At 47.7% G+C, this 23,263-nt stretch overlaps 1 protein-coding gene across 1 annotated transcript in view; it reads left to right on the top strand.

Annotated features, from left to right (window-relative positions):
• The window catches only part of CDHR1 (cadherin related family member 1), a 205,878-nt gene that overhangs the window by 167,052 nt on the left and 15,563 nt on the right, over positions 1–23,263 (top strand). Inside the window, exons 15-16 of the mRNA XM_088463117.1 lie at positions 20,415–20,643; positions 22,927–23,181. Of these exons, the coding sequence (XP_088319243.1) occupies positions 20,415–20,643; positions 22,927–23,181 (484 nt within the window). The remainder of the gene's footprint in view (positions 1–20,414; positions 20,644–22,926; positions 23,182–23,263) is intronic.

Genomic DNA, 23,263 nt, shown 5'->3' with positions numbered 1-23,263 from the left:
ATACCTGCTAATGCAGCAGCCATGGCTGCCTTAGAGCTTCCCCTTACATAGTGACCCCAAACAAATGCTAACAAGCAATCCACTTGTGACTTTCCAGCATCCCCATACTTAGCCCTGTAAGCCTCCCAGTCCTGCCACACAGCTGAATACGCCCATAAAGTAGATGGTGCCAAAGACTTACGCGCCAGCCCAGCTATGCCTGGTCGATAATCTGCCAGACATAAGAAGGACATGTTAGGCCAATAGGTGCAGCCCCAGGCACCAATGCATGAAAACTAGTAAAGTGGAAACATGACAAAGCATCTGCTATGTCATTTTCAACCCCTGGTACGTGCTCTGCTGAAATATTTATATTAAACTGCAAACACCTCAAAACTAAATGCCTCAGAAATCGCAAAGCCTGAGGGGAAGAGGAACGCTAATAGTTAACAGAGTGGACTACCCCCAAATTGTCACACCGAAATCCAAACTCTGGTTAGCCAACCTGGTGGCCCAAAGCTCCACAGCCACAATTATTGGGAATAGCTCCAGTAACAATAGGCTGGATGTGAACCTTGTCCGAACCATGGTGGCGGCCAAAACAAAACGTACCATTCCTCTTGAAAAAATGCACCAAAATCGCATCGGTAAATAATTGCAGAGTGGGATTAAAAACTGCACTAGAGGGCCTTAATAGTTCCCGATTAAAATTTAACAAAAAGGAAAACCACACTCTAAGGCCATCCTTGATTTCCCTAGAGAGGTGGATGGTATGATGAGGCTTTTCCTCACCCTCCATTGATTTCTCTAACTTACGGCAAAAAATTTGCCCCATTGGAATAATGCGGCAAGCAAAATTAAAAGAGCCTAAAAGGGACTGCACCTGCTTTAACCTGAGCCTTTCTAGCCGCAAACTTTCCTCGATTTGCCCTAAAAGCTTCTAGATATTATCCGCTGGGAGGCAGCAACATTCCGCCCTTGTAACGACCTCGATACCCAAATAGGACAAACAAAAATGTGGGGCCTCCATCTTGTCCTGCGCAACCGTAACCCCCAAAACATGGAACAATGAGCTAGCTGAAAACAAAATTTCCCTACAAATGTTGCTGTTACCTAGACCTATAAACAGAAAATCATCTAAATAATGGTTAACACTATGCTGCCTGTGCCTGCAACAATGCACCAGTGAAGGAAAGTGCTGAATTTCTCAAAATAGGCACAGGAAACGTTCAGGAAGCCGGCCGTCGCAATGCTGACAGCTGGCTTCCCAGCCACTTAATTCCGGCGAGGGTTAAATGACAGGCATCTAAATCTAGTACCCCTGGGCCCTCCTCTCTTAGGGGGCCCCCCAGCCGGAGGTGCTGCAATTCTGCTGTGGTGCTGCTGTCCACAGAGGCACAGACAGGAACCCCTTACACATCAGAGAATCCTTTGTCTCTGTCTCATGGTAGCCAGGAAGTGCAGTATGAGATCGGAGCTGACATGCTGTGGGCATGCGCGGCAGCTCCTCAGAGAGAGAGACTGTATTCTGCTGCTGAGCCAGGGCCGGATGTGTCTTTCTTCTCTGCCGTAACCAGCTCCTAATCACAGCCGGCTCTGCAAGCACTGCATGCTGACGCCAACTACTCTGTGTCTTTAGCCAGCAGGCTTCAAGAGATAGACTGTGACCCAAGCTTGCTTTCATATAGCAGCCCCTGCAAGTCAGAAGCTGGTGTGAGGTGGTACACAATGCCACTGCCAGGATCCCATACCCAACCCTATATAAATGTTGGGTCTCAACTGCTGTTGGCGTCTAGACACAGGTGAGTGGGGTTGGCTTGATGGATGCAGCTATAAGTAGTGTTTCTTTAGCCCTCTTTAACAAGTTCATGAGGAAGGTGCTTTAACCAGTTCATGAGGAAGGTCCTCGGTCGGTCCGAAACAGCTGTCTGACCGACCGAGGACTATGACCACTGAGGATGACAGGCTGATATTTGACCACCCTGACACTTATGTTAAGTATTGTCTATGGATTTTCTGGACTCTGTCATCATGCCTCTTAGGGAATTTGATACCCTATGCTGAATATGCACTTTATGAACTGCTGCTGGATTTGTGGATGATTATATCTATAAATGTCTACTTTTGTATTATTCTGGATGTGCTGGCTCTCTTTTTTGCATTTATCTACAAATGTATATGCCATGCACACATTGGACCATGAATATTAGTGTGTGCGGTGAGCTTTCTCATATATATATATATATATATATATATATATATATATATATATATATATATCTTTTGCTGGGAGAGTTGGTGCTGGTGGCAGAGGCTAGAAATGAGCAGAATTGTCCCCACACTGCCCAAGAGCTGGCTCCGAAGTCTGCCCCCCTCCCCTGCTGCAGGTAGGACCGGCGCTTCTGCTGCTGCCTTATGAAGATGCTGGGGGAAGAGGCTCACACACATTGGGCACAGCAAGGGATACGAGCAAGGGATACGGTACTAATAGAGGGGGAGGCCCCCCTGTCTTATGTGCCTCGGGCCCCCCAAAGGCTTAACCCGGCCCTGGGTTAGGGTTAGGCACCCCCAGGGGGAGGTTAGGGTTAGACACCCCCACGGGGGACTTAGGTTTAGATGGCGGGAAAGGGGAGTTAGGTTTAGGCATTTAGAGGGAGGATTAGGGTTAGGCACCCTAGAATTAGATTAGTTTATACTTGCCTTTAGGACGATCTGGATTTCCTCCTCTGTCTCTGCGGCTGGCCGTGAATCATACCGAATGCATAGGAAACAGAACACTTATCAATGGAAAACTTACCCTCCAACTTAAAACCCATACAGCTCATGGATTCGGGGTGCAATAGCAGTAGCCAAAAAGCCGTTTTGATATCTAATTTTGCCATTAATGCCCCAGGGCCAAATCTGCAAATCAAACTCAGTGCGTCATCAAACAGCTGATACCGCACACGGCAAAGCTCCTCAGGAATGGCGTCATTGACAGAGCCCCCGCGCAGATGAGACAGATGTATTAAATGGAATGTGCCGGGGACTTGCCAGGGTGGAGAGCACAAACCCAGCAGGGGCTCCACATCAAAAGGACCGCACGTACGACCCATTTGAACCACCGTATCCATCCTCTGCCACACCACCAGCGGTAATTCCCTTGCAGACTTAAGATTCCTGCGGGCAACTACTTGGAAAGACTGGAAACGGGCAAAAAAAAAACCTAATTAAAACCCTCAAACAAAAACCTATAGTCATCCCGCTTAGGATAACGCGCCAACCACTTACCAAGTTCTTCCAAAATAATAGATGTTGGCGCCCTATTTAGTGGCCCCAACGCTCTCCCTCTGTTCTGATTGGGAAGCAACACCCCCGCCCTTGCAGTCTGTGGCTGGGTGTCCTCCACCCGCAATTGTGATAGGAGTGTCGAAAACGACAATTCGCTCCTCTAGTACATTTCCCATCATTGAAGGCAAAACTCTTACCTTTTGCCACATATCCTGCTTACGACTAAATTTTACATCATAATCCCATGATGGAAACTGTGAAAAGCATTTTCCAAAACAATCCCCCTCCCAACCACAGGTAAGGGTACCATGGCTTTTCCCACCCGTATTTTTGGCCTTCTCAAAATCCTGCCTCATGTCCTCAGTGAGGGTAAACGCATCAATATATTTTCCCTTTCTTATCTTTTCCCGGATTCTCTTCCTTAAACCCCTTGTAATAGCCGTATTGAGGCAAATGAACCATATTGGAATATATTGGCACTTCAGCAGGTGCAGCTGTTTTGTCCGTACCCTTGCTCAATGCTGTTTTTTTGATGATGCAATGTGCAGTCAATTTTGCAAATTTCCGTAGGTGCTTAGGGGACCCCGACAACTCGCTGCTAGATGAGTCAGATGGAAAAACTGTCATTAGAAATTTGTACACCAGATCCAGAAGAGCCTGGAAGCTCCAAATCCCCCGATACAACTCCTGCAGGCCCAGAAGGAATGCTCCCTGATGCCACAACTTCGTCCTGAGGCACCTGTCTTTTTCTTTCGGACTACCGCTTCTGGCCACAATAGATGCCGTTGAACCACTAGAGAAAATATTAGTTGTAGAAACAGACATGTTTAAAACCATGGAGGACACCGTTCCATCAACTGGGGGTCGTGGAGGGGGGTCGGAAGTACGAGCAGCACCTGAGGGATAGTGACCGGAGCCGTCTGGAGCAAAGGGGAAGCAGGGCTAAAAGAGGCTACGGGAACTTCCGGGGATGAAGAAAAACTCTGCTGCAATGCGTTTGGTGGAAGATGTGCTGGTAACCAAGCCCTGGGTGAAGCATAAGCTGCCTGCCAGAGGTAATAAGGGCTGGTTGGCTGTTGTGACCCTGAAAAAAATGGTTGACCATATGGAAAATGGCTAAACGTGGTCCCCAGAGGGGTGTAGGAGGGATAAGATTCTGCCATAGATGACAAAACGGGATTCTGGGGCAAAACATGTGGTGCGCATAATGAACATGTTTATTGCACAGCATGGGGAGAGGAAACCACAGAAGGTAAATGATAAGCAACGGTGGGTGACACCGCCATCTGAAAAAACGTCTGCCGTGCAGTACTAACAGCAGGCACAGCAGTCTAAGGAGGGGTATTAACTTGAACATTAGATACAGTATAGCCAGCTAAAGCCCTATGAAAATTTAATATAGTGGACTGAGGGCCTGATTCAGAGCCGGACGCTCTGACCAGAGCACTCGCTCTGAATCAGGGCCCTCCTACCTAAACTTGGAGCGGCCTCTTGGACGCTCGCATAGCTGTGGGTTACCACCCACAGCTTATGCGAGTGTCCATGATGATGGTCGCGATGGTCAAGACCATCACAACCATCGGGCTTGCGACGAGACCCTGCGGTAGGGTCTCGGTGACCGCAAGCCCTGGAGTGATTTTGGCTCTAACAGAGCCAAAATCACTCCCACTGATATCACTAGTGATGTCAGTGGGGCCGGACCCAGACGGTAGGCGTTCCCATGGGAATGCCTCTGTCTGGCAGCCACGCCCCCGGCACGCCCACCAAAGGGGGCATGCTGTCAATCAACATCGACAGCACGCCCCCTTTGGTGCGAGACCTGGAGCGATGGCTTCCCCGTCGCTCCCCGGGTCTCGCGCATGTGCACGATGGAGCTCCCTCCATTGTGTGCATGTGCACTAGAGCACCATCGACCCGCTTGCGAGTGCTCAGCGCTCGCAAGCGGGTCTGAATCAGGCCATGAGTTTGAAAACTATAAGCTGCTGACCATGAGCTCGCAGTGCTCATGGCCTGCACATATGCTGCAGATGCAGCAGGTGGCACTCTATTCACATTCAAGTTGGGCCCCACCATCACAGGAGCTGCAGAGCTCCCCTCTGCAGCCCCCGAAATGGCACCTGTGGCAGTGGCGATTGGCAAGGGCCCTGAGACCTCCGCAGGGAGGCCTGGGCTCCCTGTACCAATGTCTGCCTCATAAAGGGGTCTGAGCGCAGCTGGGGATTCCCTGTCCCTGGCATGATCACATGACCCCCCCTCCGGCCCCGGCTTCCAACGCAAGGCCCGCAAGGATACCCAAGCTGTGCAGGATGCCAGGACTGGCGGTAATCAGTGCGGGTGTTGGAGGAACTGCAGCTGGGGATTCTCCGCCCCCAGTGCGCGCAGGCTTATTGCCTCCGTCAACAGGCCTGGGAACGCACCTATGGCTTGTGGGCATGCCCGGGTCATAAAGGCCACCGGCCCCGGCCGCTGTTCAGATGAGTGGCAGGGGCATGACCAGGGGATGCTGGGGAGCCGCCTCTCCACCCATTGGAGGAACAGGCTGGACGTCAGCAAGCTCCCCGGGAGAGGGAGGCCACGCCGGAGGCATCATAGCATGTGCAAAAGTAAGCAATTCCTGAGTAAGATTTGGGCTTCATTGACTGTCCGATGTTACGCGATGTTACTGATTGTTTCTCTGTGTTGGCCAAGTATACAGATGTGCAGGGCCGGACAGGCCATCGGGCAGTTCTGGCAAATGCCAGAAGGGCCGATGGCCAGATGGGCCGGTCTGGGCGAGTACAGGCTTACCCGACTGTGTTCCCCTGGTTATTTACTATGCGCCGTGGCCGCATCATTGCGTAATGATGTCATGACGCGGCCGCGTCACAACATCATTACGTGGGTGGCGGCCGTGTGTGAAATCTGGGTGGGAGAGCGGGCGCCCATTATTCTGCCAGCTCCAGTGAGTTGGCTAACATGCTGGCTGCCCATTCTGTGCTGCCGCGTCATGACTTAGTGACATCATGACACGGCCAGGTTAGAGGATGTGTGGTTGGGACACGGTCCAGGGGTAATCTGGCTGGGCGCCGGGTAGTTTGGGGGCACGAGGGCAGTAGTTACGCCACTCAGTGGTGGAACTCCCGTAACTATGGAGGGTGCAGGGGGTGCGGTCACACCCCCTGCACTTTCCATCTGCCGGTCGCCCGCTGAGTGTGTCACCAGCGGGCGCCCGGCTCCTATTCAAACCCCCGGTGGCAGCCGGAGGATGGAGCTCCCTCCGTCTTCCGGGTCCCGCAGGGCACTATGGGAGTGACGTCATGACGTCACTCCCATAGTGCCGAGGAGCGGACGCCGGGGACGGAGCTCAGGAGTGAGCTCCGTCTTCCGGGTCCCGCAGAGCACTATGGGAGTGACGTCATGATCGCTCCCATAGTGCCGAGGAGCGGACGCCGGGGTATGGACGGCAGCAGCACTGGAGCGGGGATAAAGGTAAGTGGGTTTTTTTTGTGTGTGTTTGTGTGCGCGTGGCGGGGGAGCAACTACAGGGGACTCGCTACTGGGGGCAACTACAGGGACTTACTATTGGGATCAACTAGGTGCAACTACAGGGACTTACTATTGGGATCAACTAGGTGCAACTACAGGGGGCAACTACAGGGGGCTCACTACTGGGGCAACTACAGGGGGCTCACTTTTGGGATCAACTAGGTGCAACTACAGGGGGCTCACTACTGGGGGCAACTACAGGGGGCTCACTACTGGAGGCAACTACAGGGGACTCACTACTGGGGGCAACCACAGGGGGCTCACTACTGGGGGCAACTACAGGTGGCTCACTACTTAGGGCAACTACAGGGGGCAATTACTGGGCACAACTACAGGGGGCACTACTAAAATGGGCACAACTACAGGGGGCACAACTACAAGGGGCACTGCATATGGGCACAACTACAGGGGGCACTACTTTAATGGGCACTATTACAGGGGGCCCTGCATAATGGGCACTATTGCAGGGGGGGAGCAAAATTTATAGTTATGCCACTGCTGGACGCCATTGTGACAGCTCCTGTGAGCTGCTTGCAAGGCTTCCCAGGCACTTTGCTGAGGAGGGTGGAGACTAGAGAGTGTCACATGCTGCAGCGATGATGTCAGGACATGGCTGGCCCAGGTATAAAAAGCGCGGCGCATGCAGGAATCTGTGTGGATGCCATTTGTGTACCTCATAATCTGGTGACAGATGCCATCTGCAGATGCCAGGGTATTACTGTGTCTGGCATGTGTTATAAGGGGCATTATTGTGTGTGGCTGGCATACTGTATAAGGGGCATTACTGTATAGCATAATGTATAAGGGACACTACTACTGCATGGCATAATGTATAAGGGGCATTTCTACTGTGGCATAACGTGAATGGGCTCTGAGTGGCATAACGTGAATGGGCTCTACTGTGACGCAACGTGAAAAAGAGACACTACTGTGTGACAAAGTGAAAAAGGGACACTACTGTGTGACAAAGTGAAAAAGGGACACTACTGTGTGACATAACGTGACTACAGGACACTACCGTGTGACATAACGTGATTGCTGACTCCCTGCTGCTTATTTTGAGAGTTATGATCGCTAATGCAGCATATACTTGTCCTGTATTCTATTGTACTGTAAGTCACTGGTTTCTTGTTCGCTTATTTGTTTATGTACTTTGTAAGGCGCCGCGGAACACTTATGGTGCCATAGAAATAGAGGATAATAATAATGTGGCTAAGAGGCACTACTGTATGGCATAATTTGAATTGGGGGTACTATTATGTGGTTACGCGCCTTCCCAGCGAGACCGCGCGCTCTCCCTGCTTCACCTCTGGTTACCGCACAAACACTTTTATCAAAATGTGTAGTTACAGCTCTGCTTTGGTGGCACAGATGTGTCCTCTGCGTTCAGCACCCATGCCCTAAAAAAATTCTTACAGTGAACACTATCTAATCCTGTACAACTGCTAAGCCAAGGATTGGTCATTTGGGGAATTGCATTCCCTTTTCTTTGTGTGTGACCTACACCAGTAATGTCTGACTATGGCACATGTTTGTATTCCCTGCAGGATGAGCTCTGTTTAGGTATTCCATTTTTAATACAGAGAATGATGTGTACTTGTATGTTGTTCTAATATTAATTATATTTGTAATAAAATAGACTTAGAAGTGGGAGGGACCAGTCATGGAAAGGGGAGGAGTCTATGCCAGGTGCCCACGTGAGGTGGGCCTGTGTGCTCTTTAAATGCCAGGGCCTACTTATAGTCCCAGTCCGGCCCTGCAGATGTGAGTAAGGGGAAGTGGGCGTCTTTATTCCAGGCTGCGATCGCAATGCGAATACAAACATTTACATGTCACCGCTGATATTAGCAACTGCATTGCCTGTGTATAAGCAGAATAGCATTGGGGAGAAGGGGACCGAAGCTATATGAAGGTGAGTATTGGATTTTCACAGGTAAACCCATGGGAAATCTACTGGAGAAGGGGACGTGATCATCTGGTAGAAGGTAAGTATGTGAGTGTGTTAGGTATGTAATACACTTTTACATTCTACAGTGTGTGTGTGTACTGACTTTTTTTCTTACTATTTTTTTACAGTGGGGTACAGGTGCTGGCCACCTGCTGGCACTTGTAGTTCCACAAGAGCCAATGGCAGGCACACTGGCATCTGCAGTTCTACTGTAAACAACAATAGCATCATTTTAATTTTCAAACTATTATCCCTGCACCCACCGGCCAGGGGTGCAGGGAAGAGCCCCAGGCTTCAGTGTAAGCCTGGGGTGCTTGGGAGAGGGGCACCCCTTTATTGGGGGGTCCCCACCTCGCCTGAGATCCCCAGCTTGTGCTGACTAGCTTGGGATGTTAATGCTTTGGCCGGGGAGACTTTAAGAAAGGGTCCCCTGACTGTGACATTACACCCCAGTTAGATTTAATTCTGGTGCTGGTTATGAAAATAGGGGGAACACCACTTATTTTTTTTTCTCTATTTTGAAACCAGGTCCGGCTCTGGGAGCCAAGTGATGGTCTCCAAAATACGAGGGAACCCTACATGTTTTTCCCCCATATTTTTAGAACCAGGACTGGGTCAGGAGCCCGGGGCTAGTTATGCTTAAACATATATGGATGACACTGATCTGTGTATGTTTCTGCTATACATGCTGCTCAGCAGGGGGTCTATTTGTAAGTTCTATTTTTATATTGTGTTTAGTTTTATAACACCAGTGATTCTAATAACGATTTTTGGGAAATTCCTGTGTTGTATCTCTGTCTAGGGAAAGTACTGCCATGTTTAGACAATAGTGTATTCATTTCTAATTGTATTTACGGGTACATTTTTACTTCAAAATCGTCCGTAATCACCTCTAAAGATACAGAAAATACCCCTATTTTTTTCACAGTAAATTCCTGTGTTTGGAAAAATGGCAATTTACCCCCATGATTACAGTCTCGGACAAACACGAATCTTAGTCAATGTACCCCATAGTGTACTAGGTATTTAGGATTAATAATTTTGTTGCAAAGAATTTAGTTTCAATTTGCAGATTAAGTATAATGATTCATGGCACAGACATCCACCTTTTGCCTTTTAACACAGAAGCTACATGAAATCATCAGTGTTTAGAGTACACTTGCAGTGTGCGTCTGTCACATTAGTGTTGCAAATAAGATGCATATTTTGTGAAAAAGTCCCTGGTGGGACACATGGAGCAAAGTCTGTGGCAAACCAAATGGGACTATTTGCCACAATTTGAGGATAGGTGTATGTGGACACATAATGCCCAACGTTACAACAATATCCTGCAGCTCTCAACATTTTTGCAAACGGTAATACAATGTGAGTGTATGTCCAGATGCTAAATGATGATGGCTGTGGCTGCAAGCAGGAAAACAGTGAGAGGGATAGGTTTCCACATGCAGTCGCAAAGATGTTTGGCATACACAGGCAGATTCTCATATTAGCATTAACCAGTAAGCAGGCTGCTGCAGCCGTCCAGTGGAGTGGATGCAAATGTGTCTGACTCAGACACAGCAACAATAATTGTCTATGCCTAACTTTTTATGTCTACTCTATGCCATTTCTCTGTATATTTATTTGTCCTCCCATAGGGGTAAATTTACTAAAGTGCGGGTTTTTAGAAGTGGAGATGTTGCCCATAGCAACCATTCTGCAGCAAAAGGAACATACTGTAATTAACCAGGTGATCTAGAGAGAATTGTCACAACAATAACTAAAATTGATGGAGAGGAGATGTCCATAAAACAGGCTAGGAAGTCTACTCAGCTACTTCTTATTAGAACAACACCAAATATTTTACAAAAGGAATATCCAGGTGTCAGGATGCGGCCTGGGATCGGTCGCTGCATCGGCGTCTCTGTGCTCCAAGGTGTGGGGATGTCAGGTCTAGGGTCCCGTAGTGACTGAGTATTCTCCCCAGGGTCCTCTAGAATTCTCATGTGCGCGTCCTGGTTCTATTAGCATGGACATGGGTGCCGCCATGTTGGTTCATGTCACCTGACTGGTATCATCCAATGGTAGCCTGCAGTCGGTCAGCTGTCTCATTCGACCGATAATCAGCTACCTTAGGGTATTTAAGCCTAACTCCTGGAACAGGAAGTTGCCTGTGCAACTTCACTTCTCTTGTGGCTTCTCACTGAGACTGCATAATAAGGCTCCACTCTTACAGTAAGTGTTCTCTACTAGTTGCAACCTTGAGTATTTACACCTCTCTTCAGCGTCTGGATACTGCCAGTATAACACCTATTATCACCGTCTGGATACTGCCAGTAAAAATACCTATTTTCAGAACCTGGATACTGCCTGTAATAACACTTCTATTCAGCGTCTGGATACTGCCAGTAATAACACCCCTATTCATCATCTGGATACTATCAGTAATAACACCTCTATTCAGCGTTGGATACATACCAGCTTTAACACCTCTTCGAAGCATCTGGGATTCGCTATCATCGCTATTTGCATCTGAGGTCATTCCAGTCACATTGCTACTAAGCGTCTGGATATTCAATCTCCTAGCCATCCCAACACTAGTCAGAGATTGTATTGCCAATAACTTTACCACCTGAGTCTGGCTCTCTAGTTTACTCAGTACTGTTCTTGTCTCCTCACTTGTTCCAGATACCTACTCTAGGGACCGTCACCTGTTCACTCAGTGCTGCAAAAACCCATATCCCGCTTGGAGGGGTCACTGGTGAACACCACAGAGTGGATTAGACTCCGCGCCCTGGACTTGGTCTCATAAACATCTGGGAGCAGCCTATGAGGAAGACCTATATTTAGCCACCCCGTCTCCTACCTCCTATTCACCCTAGCCCCCCAGCTACTGAAGTCAAAACTAAGGACCATTCACCCCAGGCCTGACACCAGCTATGGGGTCAAGGGTGCTTAGAGGGAAGGAGGGGTACTAATTACCTGGGCTAGGGCCTGTTGGAGGAGGCAGCTGCTATGGGAGAAAAATGTCCCCATTTGTGTAGCGCATGGCACTGCTACATTCATTTTTGTGGGAGGAGACATGGCCATTCTGCCAAGATTAGGCCACAGCCCCAGTATGATATATTAGCACTGTTTTCCTTGTTGTGGTAAATCTCCTAGATACTTGTAACGACTGTCAGGCTGCAATATCCTTAATTGAAAAAGCAGTAGAGGCCTAAGGAGCATTCTCCATCATTCCCTACATGTTGGCATTCACTGGCATCTACTGTATATGGCCATGTGTGCAGTTAATAATTTCAATAGAATATCTACCTCATAAAGGAAAATTAAAAGTGAATAAAACATGTGCTCTGTTTCTCTTACGAGAACATGCACCACACTGCTTTTCATTGGTGACTTTAATTTGGTTTCTCACTTAAGCCTTGGAAAAAGCTGTTAATTGGATCAGAGTGGGTGAGGGCTATCTACGCAGCTGGAACGCTGATAATCAAAGATGACAGCTGCTCTGCTTGCATACATGGAGAAGAGCAAATGATTGTGGCAATTTATTCTGATTTTCTCACTTTTTAAAGGTGGCAAATCTAAATATAGATAGGCTTTTTTTCTTTTTTTACCTTTAGCATTGAACATTGTGTTAATGTAATTTAGTGTGCTTAGAAAATTAGCAATGAAAGTGAGCCAGTTGCTTCATCTAAAAAACACATTTAATATTCTGTAAACAGCAAAAGCCAGGATGACCTTTTTGTCTTCCTAATAATAATTTCCTGTGGTCTGAGTCATGGCTCCTCTTCCTGTCCTCTCCTTGAGTGGATAGGATGTGGCCTATATGAAAAAGATCAGATCCACAGGAGCGAGAGTGCTGCAGTGCAAACATTTCTCTCCATGCTTCTGCTGACCTAGCTTCTTTCAGCAAGGCAACACATTTTCCACCAACTGATTTTAAACAAAAACACCTTCTCTTGCAACAAAAGCATCCTAAAAATGGACCATCATCTCTGTGTGGCTTTGCTGGCACAAATAATTCACTAACCAGAAAAATGCCATGAAGTAAATTCGTAAAGGGAAAAAAACACATCCTCAACTCTGCATGTGAATTATTTTTTAACATATTGACACATTCAAAGGGACACTTTTTCAAACAGGATGCAGAGAACATAAAAAAACACCACAAGCCAATTGTGGTAAGACCAATTAGCCTCTTCACCCGTGCATCCTTTATGCTTTGCAGCTACACTTTAGATTACAAGGACAAAGCAACTATATTCACAAAATCACATTTTAATATGATCACTCAGCCATGGAGGCAGACCTTGCAAAATGGTAGTGTTGTCATATTGAACAAACACCCCTTTGGAGCCCTAGCTGAGCTAGAGCTTCATGCTCTAGGAGACCATCACCTATGTGCCCTGTACCTAGACTTATCCCTGTTGTGCCTTGCCCACTTAGCAGCTCACAGTTGAGACAATGAGGAGTCTTGGACATTGAAGAGACAGAATGACCACCTTCATTATCAATATCCATGGATGGATTCAACTTACCAGAAGGACCCGGTAGCTCATTCACAACAATGACAATCATGGGTACCAGTTCCTGCTGTCCAGAAGCGATGGCATTGACTATTTGGCAAAGGAGGAGGTGACATGGAAGTTACACCACCTACAACCAGGAGGGGATAAGAGGAAAGTGGTGTAGGCATGGAAAGAGAGCCCAGTGTAAACCACCAGAAGATGCGCTTACTGTATGCTTATACAAGGGATGTAGACCGGGCCGCCGGTCTCTATGCCAATGTTGAAATCCTGACAAGAGAGTTAAGATAGGCATCAGAATACTGACACCTATCTTAATCCCGGTGCTGAAATCAAGGAGGACGTGTGCCCGAATGAGACAAGTCTGGGGCACCCGTCCTGTTAGCCACGGGGAAGGGGGGGGTTAAGTTTAGGGCAGTTTTAGGGCAGTTAGCTGGGTTAGCATTAGGTTTTGGGGAGGTTAGGGTTAGTCACCCCCGGGGGGGGGGGGAGGATTAGAGTCATGCACCACTGGGGGGGTTAGGTTTAGGCCCTAAGTGGGGAGGGTTAGATTTATGCACGAAGGACGGGGACTTAGGTTCAGGAACTAATGGGGAGGGTTAGGGTAAGGCTACCAGAAGGGAGGATTTGGGGGGAGGGGGAGGGTAAGTATACTTACCCGACCCCTGTCGGGATACCAATCATTGGAATGCCGCTGTCTGTATTGTGACAGGAGGCACCCCGATAGCCAGCATTACTGCCGATTCCTGCTACAATGCCCTTACCTGGTGTACATCTGTGCATCCCAGTATTCAAGGACTGAGACACTCAATTTCAGTGTCTACAGAGGCTGCAATAATTCTTTGTGTGTCTTTAGATGCCTCAATCAGTCGCACCATTAAAACTTTCACCAGCCCTATTCTAGGTGCAGATCATCCGTCTGAGTATGGCCTCTAATGTGTGCAATTTAGGGTCTCTGGGCCTGATTCAGACCTGCTCACAAGCATAGGACGCTCGCAAGCGGGTCGATGGTGCCCTAATGCACATGCGCAAGACAGAGGGAGCTCCGTCGTGCGCATGCGCGAGTCCAGAATAACGACAGCAAAGCCGTCGTTATGGGTCTCGCACCAAAGGGGTCGTGCTGTCGATGGTGATTGACAGCACGCCCCCTTTGGTGGGCGTGCCGGGGGCGTGGCTGCCAGACAGAGGCATTCCCATGGGAACGCCTACCATCTGAGTCCGGCCCCACTGACATCAGTAATGATGTCAGTGGGAGTGATTTTGACTCTGATTGAGCCAAAATCACTCCTGGTCTTGCGGCAGCGAGACCCTACCGCAGGGTCTCATCGCAAGCCCGATTGTCGCGATGGTTTTGACCATCGCGACTATCATCATGGACGCTCGCTATAGCTGTGGGTGGTAACCCACAGCTATGCGAGAGTCCATGAGGCCGCTCCATTTTCAGGTAGGAGGGCCCTGATTCAGAGCGAGCGCTCTGGTCAGAGCGTCCGGCTCTGAATCAGGCCCTCTGTACACAAGTACTTTCAACAACATGCCCATGTCACTACAATGGAATCAGTATGAAATACTGACGAAGGAGTTGCCGGCATCCTGATGGTTGTAACCTGATGGGAATTTTAAGTAATGTTTCCCTGTCCTATTTACCCCCTAACCCTCATTTTGTGTACCCTTATACTCACCCTAATCCTCCCGGTAAGTGCCTAACCCTAACACTCCCCCCTTAGTGCCTAACCCTAACCTCCCCCCGGTGGTGCCTGAAACTAACATCCCCTGTTTGGAGCCTAACCCTAACCTCCCCCCTCCCGCAGCCTAACCCTAAGTCCCCCTGGGGTGCCTAAACCTAACCCGCCCCCCCCCGGCGGCTGATAATTATCTTGACCCGGTCGTCTTATGATCGGGATGCCGGCTGCCGGGATTTCAGCGTTGGCATCCCCAGTCATGTCAGGATTCTGGTGCCAGAATTCCGGCGCTGGGATTTCGACAGCCGCAATCCCGATCGTCGGGATATTAACTACATCCCACTACCATAATACACCCATACTGTGGTAAGTCTACGTCTGATTAGCCAATCCACTGTAACTGCCTAGGAACACCCAACACATTTCTAATACATTTCATTGCATATGACTGACTCTCTCTGTACTGCAACTTGTACACCACTCTGTATACCATCAGGATTCATGAGCTGTTCAACTCAGACGCATGCACAGATGAAAAATATTACACAAGAAAAAAATAAAACACTTTGCCCCCACAGGAAAAAACACCCTAGTTGGCCCTCCCAGAAAACAATAAAACTTATTGACCCCCACAGAAAAAAAAACAAAAAAAAGCACATTGGCCTCAATCGGAAAAAATAAAACACAATGTCCCCCCGACAGGGAAAAAAAACACTTTGGCCCTCAAAAGGGAAAAAAAATAAATCACAGACAGAAAAAAAACACATTGGTCTACGACAAGGAATGAAATTAAACACACTGGATCCCACAGGAAAAACAAACAAACAAATTGGCCCCCACAGGAAAAAAAAATAAAACATACATAGTTGCCCCAGTCCCCCAGAGGGAGGGATGCTGTGCTCGCGGCAGTATTGCTTGCCGTTGCAAAGGGGGCATTGACTTGTGGACAGGGGCGTGGCCTTGTGTGAAGGGGCGTGGCCTCACAGCCCGAACCCCATAGTTCCGACTCCTGTGCTTATTACTGGGAAGGCCATGGGGGTGCAAGAGGTGTGGACTGCTCTGTGTGCAGTGCCAGCTCCCTCACAGTGTCATCAGCCAAGTGCTGCACTTAATTCTACAGTGCAGCACTCAGCTCTTGTCACTGAGGGGGAGTCTGCACCTTGGTGTCATCCCTCGGCGGGTGACACCCGGGTGCAGCCCGCACCTCCTTGTGATGCCACTGACTGCAGGTCTCCCAGGTGGTCTATCTCCCAGCCAGAGATGTAGCGAAGAACTGCAATACCCAAAGCAGGCACATGCTATGGCTCCCCATCTTTCAATACAGAAATGGGAAGGGCAGCACTCACTATGTGTTTATTGTATCTTCTGGAGACTGGGGGGGGTCACTGTATGTCTCAGAAGGTGGGGGGTAGGGTGGGTGATTTATGTTCCATGGGCTTGAGGGGAAGGTAGTGCATGTCCATTGGGCTGGGGTGGGGGGTAGAGTGAGTAGTGTATATTCCAGGGGCAAGGGGTATAGTGTGGTTAGTGTATATCCCCAGACTGGGGAGTGTACTGTATGTCCCTGGGGCTGGGGGTTTGGCAGGTATTGTATGTCCCAGGGGCCAGGGAAGGGGGGTGGAGGTGTGCGGTTTTGGGTGTAGGGTGGGGATAGTATGTTTCTTGGTCTTGGTGGTCATAATGTATGTCCCTGGAACTAGAGGTTTTGTCAGCTAGTGTATGTCCCTGGGGCCATAGGGGTGGTGAATAGTCATATCCATGGGTATGGGGGTGGGGTGGGGAGTGTATGTCGCTGGGGCCAGGGGTAAGGTATTTTCCAGAGGCTGAGGCATGGTGGCTAGGAAGGTTACTGTACTTATCACCCCCCATTGGAGCCAGTGCCTGGTGTATGAGCTCCATTCACTGACTCCGACAATACTACGCCACTGCGCCCGAGTCACGACTAACAGTGCCCACTAACCGAAGCAGATGACAGCTTCCATTTTGCGTTCCACAGTGGAACACAATCCCTGAAGAACGGCAACAGTCAGGCAGTGTGAGCTGGGCCGGCCCGACCAAGCTGGCAGTGTGAACTGGCCCAGCAGTCATGTGTTTTGATTGACTTCCATTTCTGAATTAATGTTTTTGAAGAATGTATGGGATTAGTATCTGACAGGGAATGCTTGTCCTTGTAGTGCCATTTTAGAGGCTCCTGAAGTATATGCGTAAATAGTCAACTTTTTTTTATTTAAACACATGAATATATGACCCAATATAGGGATACTCATTATTTACGGGTCTATTTGCTAAGCAGTGTTAGGAGACAGAGTGAAAAGTGATAAGAAAGTGATAAGGTGCCAGCCAATCAGCTCCCAACTGTCATCTCAGAGACTGTGTTTGAAAAATGACAGTTGGGAGCTGATTGGTTCTTATCACTTTTCACTCTCTCCTAACACTGCTTAGTAAATAGACCCCATAGAGTTACAGTAGGTCACTCTGTTAGTAGGAGTTCTTTCATGTAGCAGATGGCTTTTTCTATAGTGTGACAGACACTCTGGGGAAGTTGTCAAAGGGAGGTCACAGGCAAACCTGGGTGGGCCAGTTGCCCAGCCCACCCACACCATGACCGCAATAGAAATAGTAATATAATAGAATATTCCTAATTCTGCATGTTCTTCTCAGTATCACAAATAAAATAATTAGCAAAACTTGTGGCTCTTTTAACATGTATCAGCCAATAAAAAATACACCTGTGCATCAACTAGGAGATCTAGAAAACATGCACTGTTAGGGGTGCACTGCTAAAGACCATCAATAGGGTTAATTATTAATACCATATAATATAATACACTATCCAGTGCATAATGAGACCAATATGTACATATATGTCCTGGGCAGTGCTAGGTTCTTCTGCTGCTCCCCGAGTCTCACGGATTTGCTCCCGTACTCTGGAATGGAGCCCACATCTGAAACAAAAACATTCAGCTAAGGCAGGATGGCCCTACTGCTGCATTTAATGGCATAGAGCCGTATTCAATTTGAGCGGACCCACAATACATTTCCGCCTCCCGGACTTTTCACCTACTTCGCCTGTTTTGCAGGCAGAAAATTATTGCGCGTATCCAATTTGAAAGTACGTGAAAACGGGATCCAGCGAAACTTAAACAAAGCGGAAAGTCTTGTCAGATTTGGGGAAATCAGCCTGACACCCCCCAAAAGATGCTCTGACATGGGGGTTAGCTATGGTTACCCCAATTTGGCTTGCTGAAGGCATTTGGTGTTTTTAAATGGGCTCAATAGCTCCTAAATAGCATTTTTGTATAAGTAGTGCAGAACAGTATTCAGGAGGTTTTTTTGCAGAAAATAACTTATCCCAGCAAAGTTTGTGGTACATGAAAATGGGGGACAGCATATTTTAAAGTTGCTAAAGTTAAATTTAAGAAATCGTGAAAAATCCACCTTCCGCAAGCACTTGCAATTAAAAAACACATGGGCCATACTTGGGGACCCCCCCCCAGAGACTAGTTCGCTAGTTTTTAACTTTGTCCCCCAACATTTTTTTTTTTCGCCCCCAAATTGAAAGTGATTTTTTGGGGTGTTCTTAAGTGTTTTTTTTTTTTAAATGTTGACGCAGTTTACCTTTGGGGGGCTGTCTGAAGGCTGCATGGGGGGGTTCCCGAAACGTTGCACCAAAAAACCCCAATACTGCACTTTTTTGCCTATTACACGGCATTAACTTTCCACTTAGCGAAATGACGTCATCGGGCGAAACTTTTTCGCTGATTCCGGCTTTTCTCTCCAAATTGAATACGGGCCTTAGTATGGTCACTGATCCTGTATATGCTGTAATTATGACACTCAACAGTTCAAACACTTTGTATGATGCATATTGAAGCTGGTTAAGTGCTAATTATGCCCTCTTCATGGACTGGCCACACTCATAATTCAAGCATTTGGAAACTCCCCTTTAGAAATCCTGCGTTTGCCACTGGAGGTACTGCCCAGGTTCAGGGCCGTAACTAGGGGTGTGTGACGGCCCTTGCTTCTAGCTATCAGGGTGCTTGGGACTGTACCCTGCAGCCAGGATCACTGGTGTGGCACCTCCAAAGTGTCCTTTAAACACTCCAGACAGGCACCCTGCAGTGAGTGTGCAGCTGATCTGGAGCATGCTCAGGTCGCTCCTAGTCAGAGGTGCACTTACTGTCCCTGCAAGGGGGAAAAAAATTATACAGAGACACACAGGTGAAAAGGAGGGGTAAGACGTGGAGACATATTCATTGGTGACGGGGGGGGGTACATGAACAAATAAACAATGGGGGCTGGGAGTTGGGGAGACATACACATTGGTGACTGTGGGGGAGGAGGACATGAAGACACAGTGCCATAGTGCTTTTCTGCATCCTGTGTAAGGGACTGATGTCATGTGGAGGGGGTGGGGGCCAGCACAGAATTAAAGGCACTGGCCAGTTCATCCATAAGATGCTTCGGGGAGGGCAGTTGCAACTGCTGAGTGCACGTGCTAAGGACAGCACTGCAGCAGGGATTCTGGCTGCAGGGTTAATATGCACCATGGGTGTCTCAATGCATTGCTTTGCATATTAAGATGCATCATTGGACACACATCAGTCGCATCATCAAAACATTGTACCAGCGACATGCCCAGGTCTGGCTAGGCAGTCTCCTGTTACCACCCAGGATCATCCACCAAAATTGTCTTTCCTTGCATCCAAATTTGTTCCGCAGCTGTTGGCCATAACCATCGGAATGCAATAAGCAGTGCAACTCAGACGTATGCATAATCTGAAAACATTGGCCACTTGCATGCAGCATCGAGATAGCATACACCTCTGAATCAGGCCTTAAATCACACCTCTGTGTCACCCATGTTAGATTATCCCTCCCCTATATATTATAAGCTCTCACGAGCAGGGCCTTGTTTCTTTATGCCCTCTTCTTTTCCTTGCCTGTGCCATCATCTCCTCCCACTTATTTTTTCAATCAATGGCTCAGATATTTGCTGTGCCCGTCCACTGGAGTATAAGTTTAGCCAGTGCTGGTTTTATGGACACCACCAAGTATATATTGTATTTGTTCTTTTATGCCTGCAATGTAATTTTGTATGATCTTTATGTCCTGAATATTTGTTTTGTATGCACTTTGGGCCTGATTCAGAGATGGACGCTAATGCAATCGCAGCTGCGATTTTGATCGGAATGTAGCTGCGAAAATATGCGAATGCTTCCAAAGCTTGCCCAAGCATTGGGACACCCATTGCTGCCTACTCATATACGTCCAACGATGTGCAACAGCATAAACATGAGGTACCATTGATGCAGAATAGGCAGCCATGAAGTTTGTAAGTCAAGTCTGAACAGCCACAAATACTGCAGCTCTCCTGACACACTGAGAGCTCTGATGCTGTGATGGCAATTGTTAGGCTAATTTATGCATTTCCATGAAACAGTGTTTTCTGACACACATGAAGTATTGATTTAGCAAGTGTATTTTGTTTGTTTTGTCTCACAGATTTCTAATACATCCCTCAACTGGGATAATATATACACAACCTTGGGCCACTCTGGATGCTGAGGAGACTTCCAAGTATAACTTCTATGTCAAAGCTGAGGACACTGAAGGGAAGTACAGCTTAGCTGAAGTGTTTGTTACTGTGTTAGACATCAATGACCACTGCCCAGAGTTTAATGAGAACATTCAGGAGCGGACCATGGTCATTGGCACTCCAGTAAAAATAGAGGTATGAGTTTATTTATTAAGATTAACAAGTAAACTTTGTTCTTATATTGTATTTGCTAGAATTAGTGTTGGTTTGAAATTATTGTTACAGAATGATAAAAAAAAGTGTGTTGGTGCTTTAAAATTGCAATAATGCATACCAGCAACAAAAAATTGGAGTTGTTTCATGTCATATGAATTCCATCATATTTTACCTTCAAAAAGATAAAGGGATCCTTTCATTGTGCTAAATATCGGGGGGGATGGGTGGCCCCCGATAATAAGATATCCAACTCGCTGCGAGCAAGTGTTGGATACAAAGCCACCGGAGCAATTTCAGATTAACTGCGGAGATAGCTAATCTGAAAATCTTCCTGCAGCAGCGAAAATTAGCACTGCCAAGTCTGACTCAGCAGTGCTACTGCGCAGGGGTGTATCTAGGGATCCGAGCGCCCCCGGCAAGGTAATGAACTGGCGCGCCCTCCCCCATAATTTCAGGAAGTGCCCCCAGTAGTAGTCCCCCCTATGCAGTGCCCCCAGTAGTGGTCCCCCCTATACAGTGCCCCCTGTAGTAGTCCCCTTATACAGTGCCCCCAGTAGTAGTCCCCCCTATACAGTGCCCCCAGTAGCGGCCATCCCCCCATAAGGTGCCCCCAGTAGCGGCCCCCACAATACAGTGCCCCCAGTAGTGGCCACTCCCTATACAGTGCCCCCTAGTAGCCACATTCCCCCTCCCCCCTGTGCTGTTCCAGAAGAAAAAAAGCAACTTACCTGATCCCGGCTCCTGCCGATGACCACCGCTGTCCACTACTCTGGGCCCGCTCTCGCTCTGCACTATGGGATTGGAGAGGCGTCATGACGTCTCTCCCATAACCCGTTGCGGAGGGACCCAGAAGCCAGAGCTCATGAGTGAGCTCCAGCTGGCTCCCTCCGTGGATGATGCAGCAGCCAATGAGATTCTGTCTGACTCTCATTGGCTGGCTGCTATAACAAACACACAGCTGCCGCTGGCGGCTGTGTGTTTGTAACTGTGTAGGGCAGGCCGCTCTCACTGCAGTCTGCCCTACACTTGCGGGGGCACCACCGCTAGTCCCGGCCTGATTCTACCCCTTGGCTGCTGGTGGCACTGCCGGATGGCGCCCCCCCTTGGCTGGCGCCCCTGACGAGTGCCATCCTGGCCAATGGGTAGATACGCCCTTGCTACTATGCATGCGTGAACATCAGTGCACACATGTGCAAACTCCGGCGGAAGGAGTTTGACAGGCACAGAGGGATTTGAATGGCTCTCTCTTCCCAACCCAGGACCCCTTCTTATAGGAAGGAGCTGAGGCATAAGGATCTGAAGATGGCATAAGTTCCTGCAGTCAAACTCAAAAAATATATTATTTTTGGAGTTTTATGAATTTAAGTCCCCATGCTAGTGTTTGGGGACAGCAGGCCATATCAGTGCTGAAAGGTAAACAGGAGATATCTGTGATATCTCCTGCATTACCTTTATAATGAATAGTCCTGACACTTAATTTTTACCTGATTTTATAGAAATTAAGAAATGACGAAGAGACCCCTAAGAAAGTAATACAAAAAAGAGTTAGGGATTTTTTACATCTATATTAGTCTCTGGAAGAAAACTATTGAAGAAGCAATTTTCCATTCTTGAGATCACATAGTATTCTACAGTTGAAAGTTGAAAAATCAAACATAAAAAACAAAATTTTCATTGTTCAAAATAAACATGGATTAAAGCTGGGTACTCACTAAACGACATGTGTACCCAGTGATGTGAACATCACAGGCCAACATATCGGGCGGCCAGTACACACTAGATGATCCGGTGCCTGAATGCCCAATACATCGGCCCATAACCATATTTTGCTGCATGGGGTCATCAGCTGCATCATCAGGTTGGCCTGCATGACAACCCCAAGGGAGCACACACCACACGACAGTGCGTACACCTTTGACCATTTGAACGACATGTCGTTCTGATGCATTGGAATTGGGCAAACCATTCAAAAAATCGTCTAGTGTGGACGCACCTTAAGTCTACGCAACATATCCAGAATTACTTTTTTGGTGATTCATTGTAAAATCAAAACCTCTTTTCTACAAAGCATTTTTGAATTTCTCTACTGTTGTGTTTTCAACTTTTCTACAGAAGGTTTTTCAAGTATCTGCTAATCTTTTAGTAAAATAATATCTCTAATATTACTTCTTAGACTTCCCTTCATTAGTGTTAGAGAGTGCCACCATTTTGCACAAGTCATTTTTTTAATTGGAGGTTAAAAAAACAAATCCATTTTTTTAGGCAACAGACCAAGATGCTGAAGAACCAAACAATATTGTGAACTATTCCATCATGCAAGCTGATCCAGACAACGTCTTTGAAATAAACCAAAACACTGGCGAGATCAAACTTAAGTCTTATATAAGATCACTGGATGTAATTCAGAACATTACGCGCAACCAAAACTGCAAGTGGTCTGTGGTTGTACAGGCGAAAGACGGAGGTTCTCCATCATTCAGTACCACTGCTGTGGTCAAGATTGATGTTACTGAAGAGGTAAGATTATTATCTCAGTGTTTCATATTTGGAGCATTAATATTTCCTATTTTTTAATGCTTGCTACAGTTGCCCTAGGTAC

Source organism: Taudactylus pleione, unplaced genomic scaffold (genome assembly GCF_031769625.1).
Source record: "Taudactylus pleione unplaced genomic scaffold, aTauple2 ptg001314l, whole genome shotgun sequence".
Classification (NCBI taxonomy): domain Eukaryota; kingdom Metazoa; phylum Chordata; class Amphibia; order Anura; family Myobatrachidae; genus Taudactylus; species Taudactylus pleione.
Note: the sequence above shows the minus strand (reverse complement) of the source record. Positions and strands in the feature narration are given on the sequence as shown.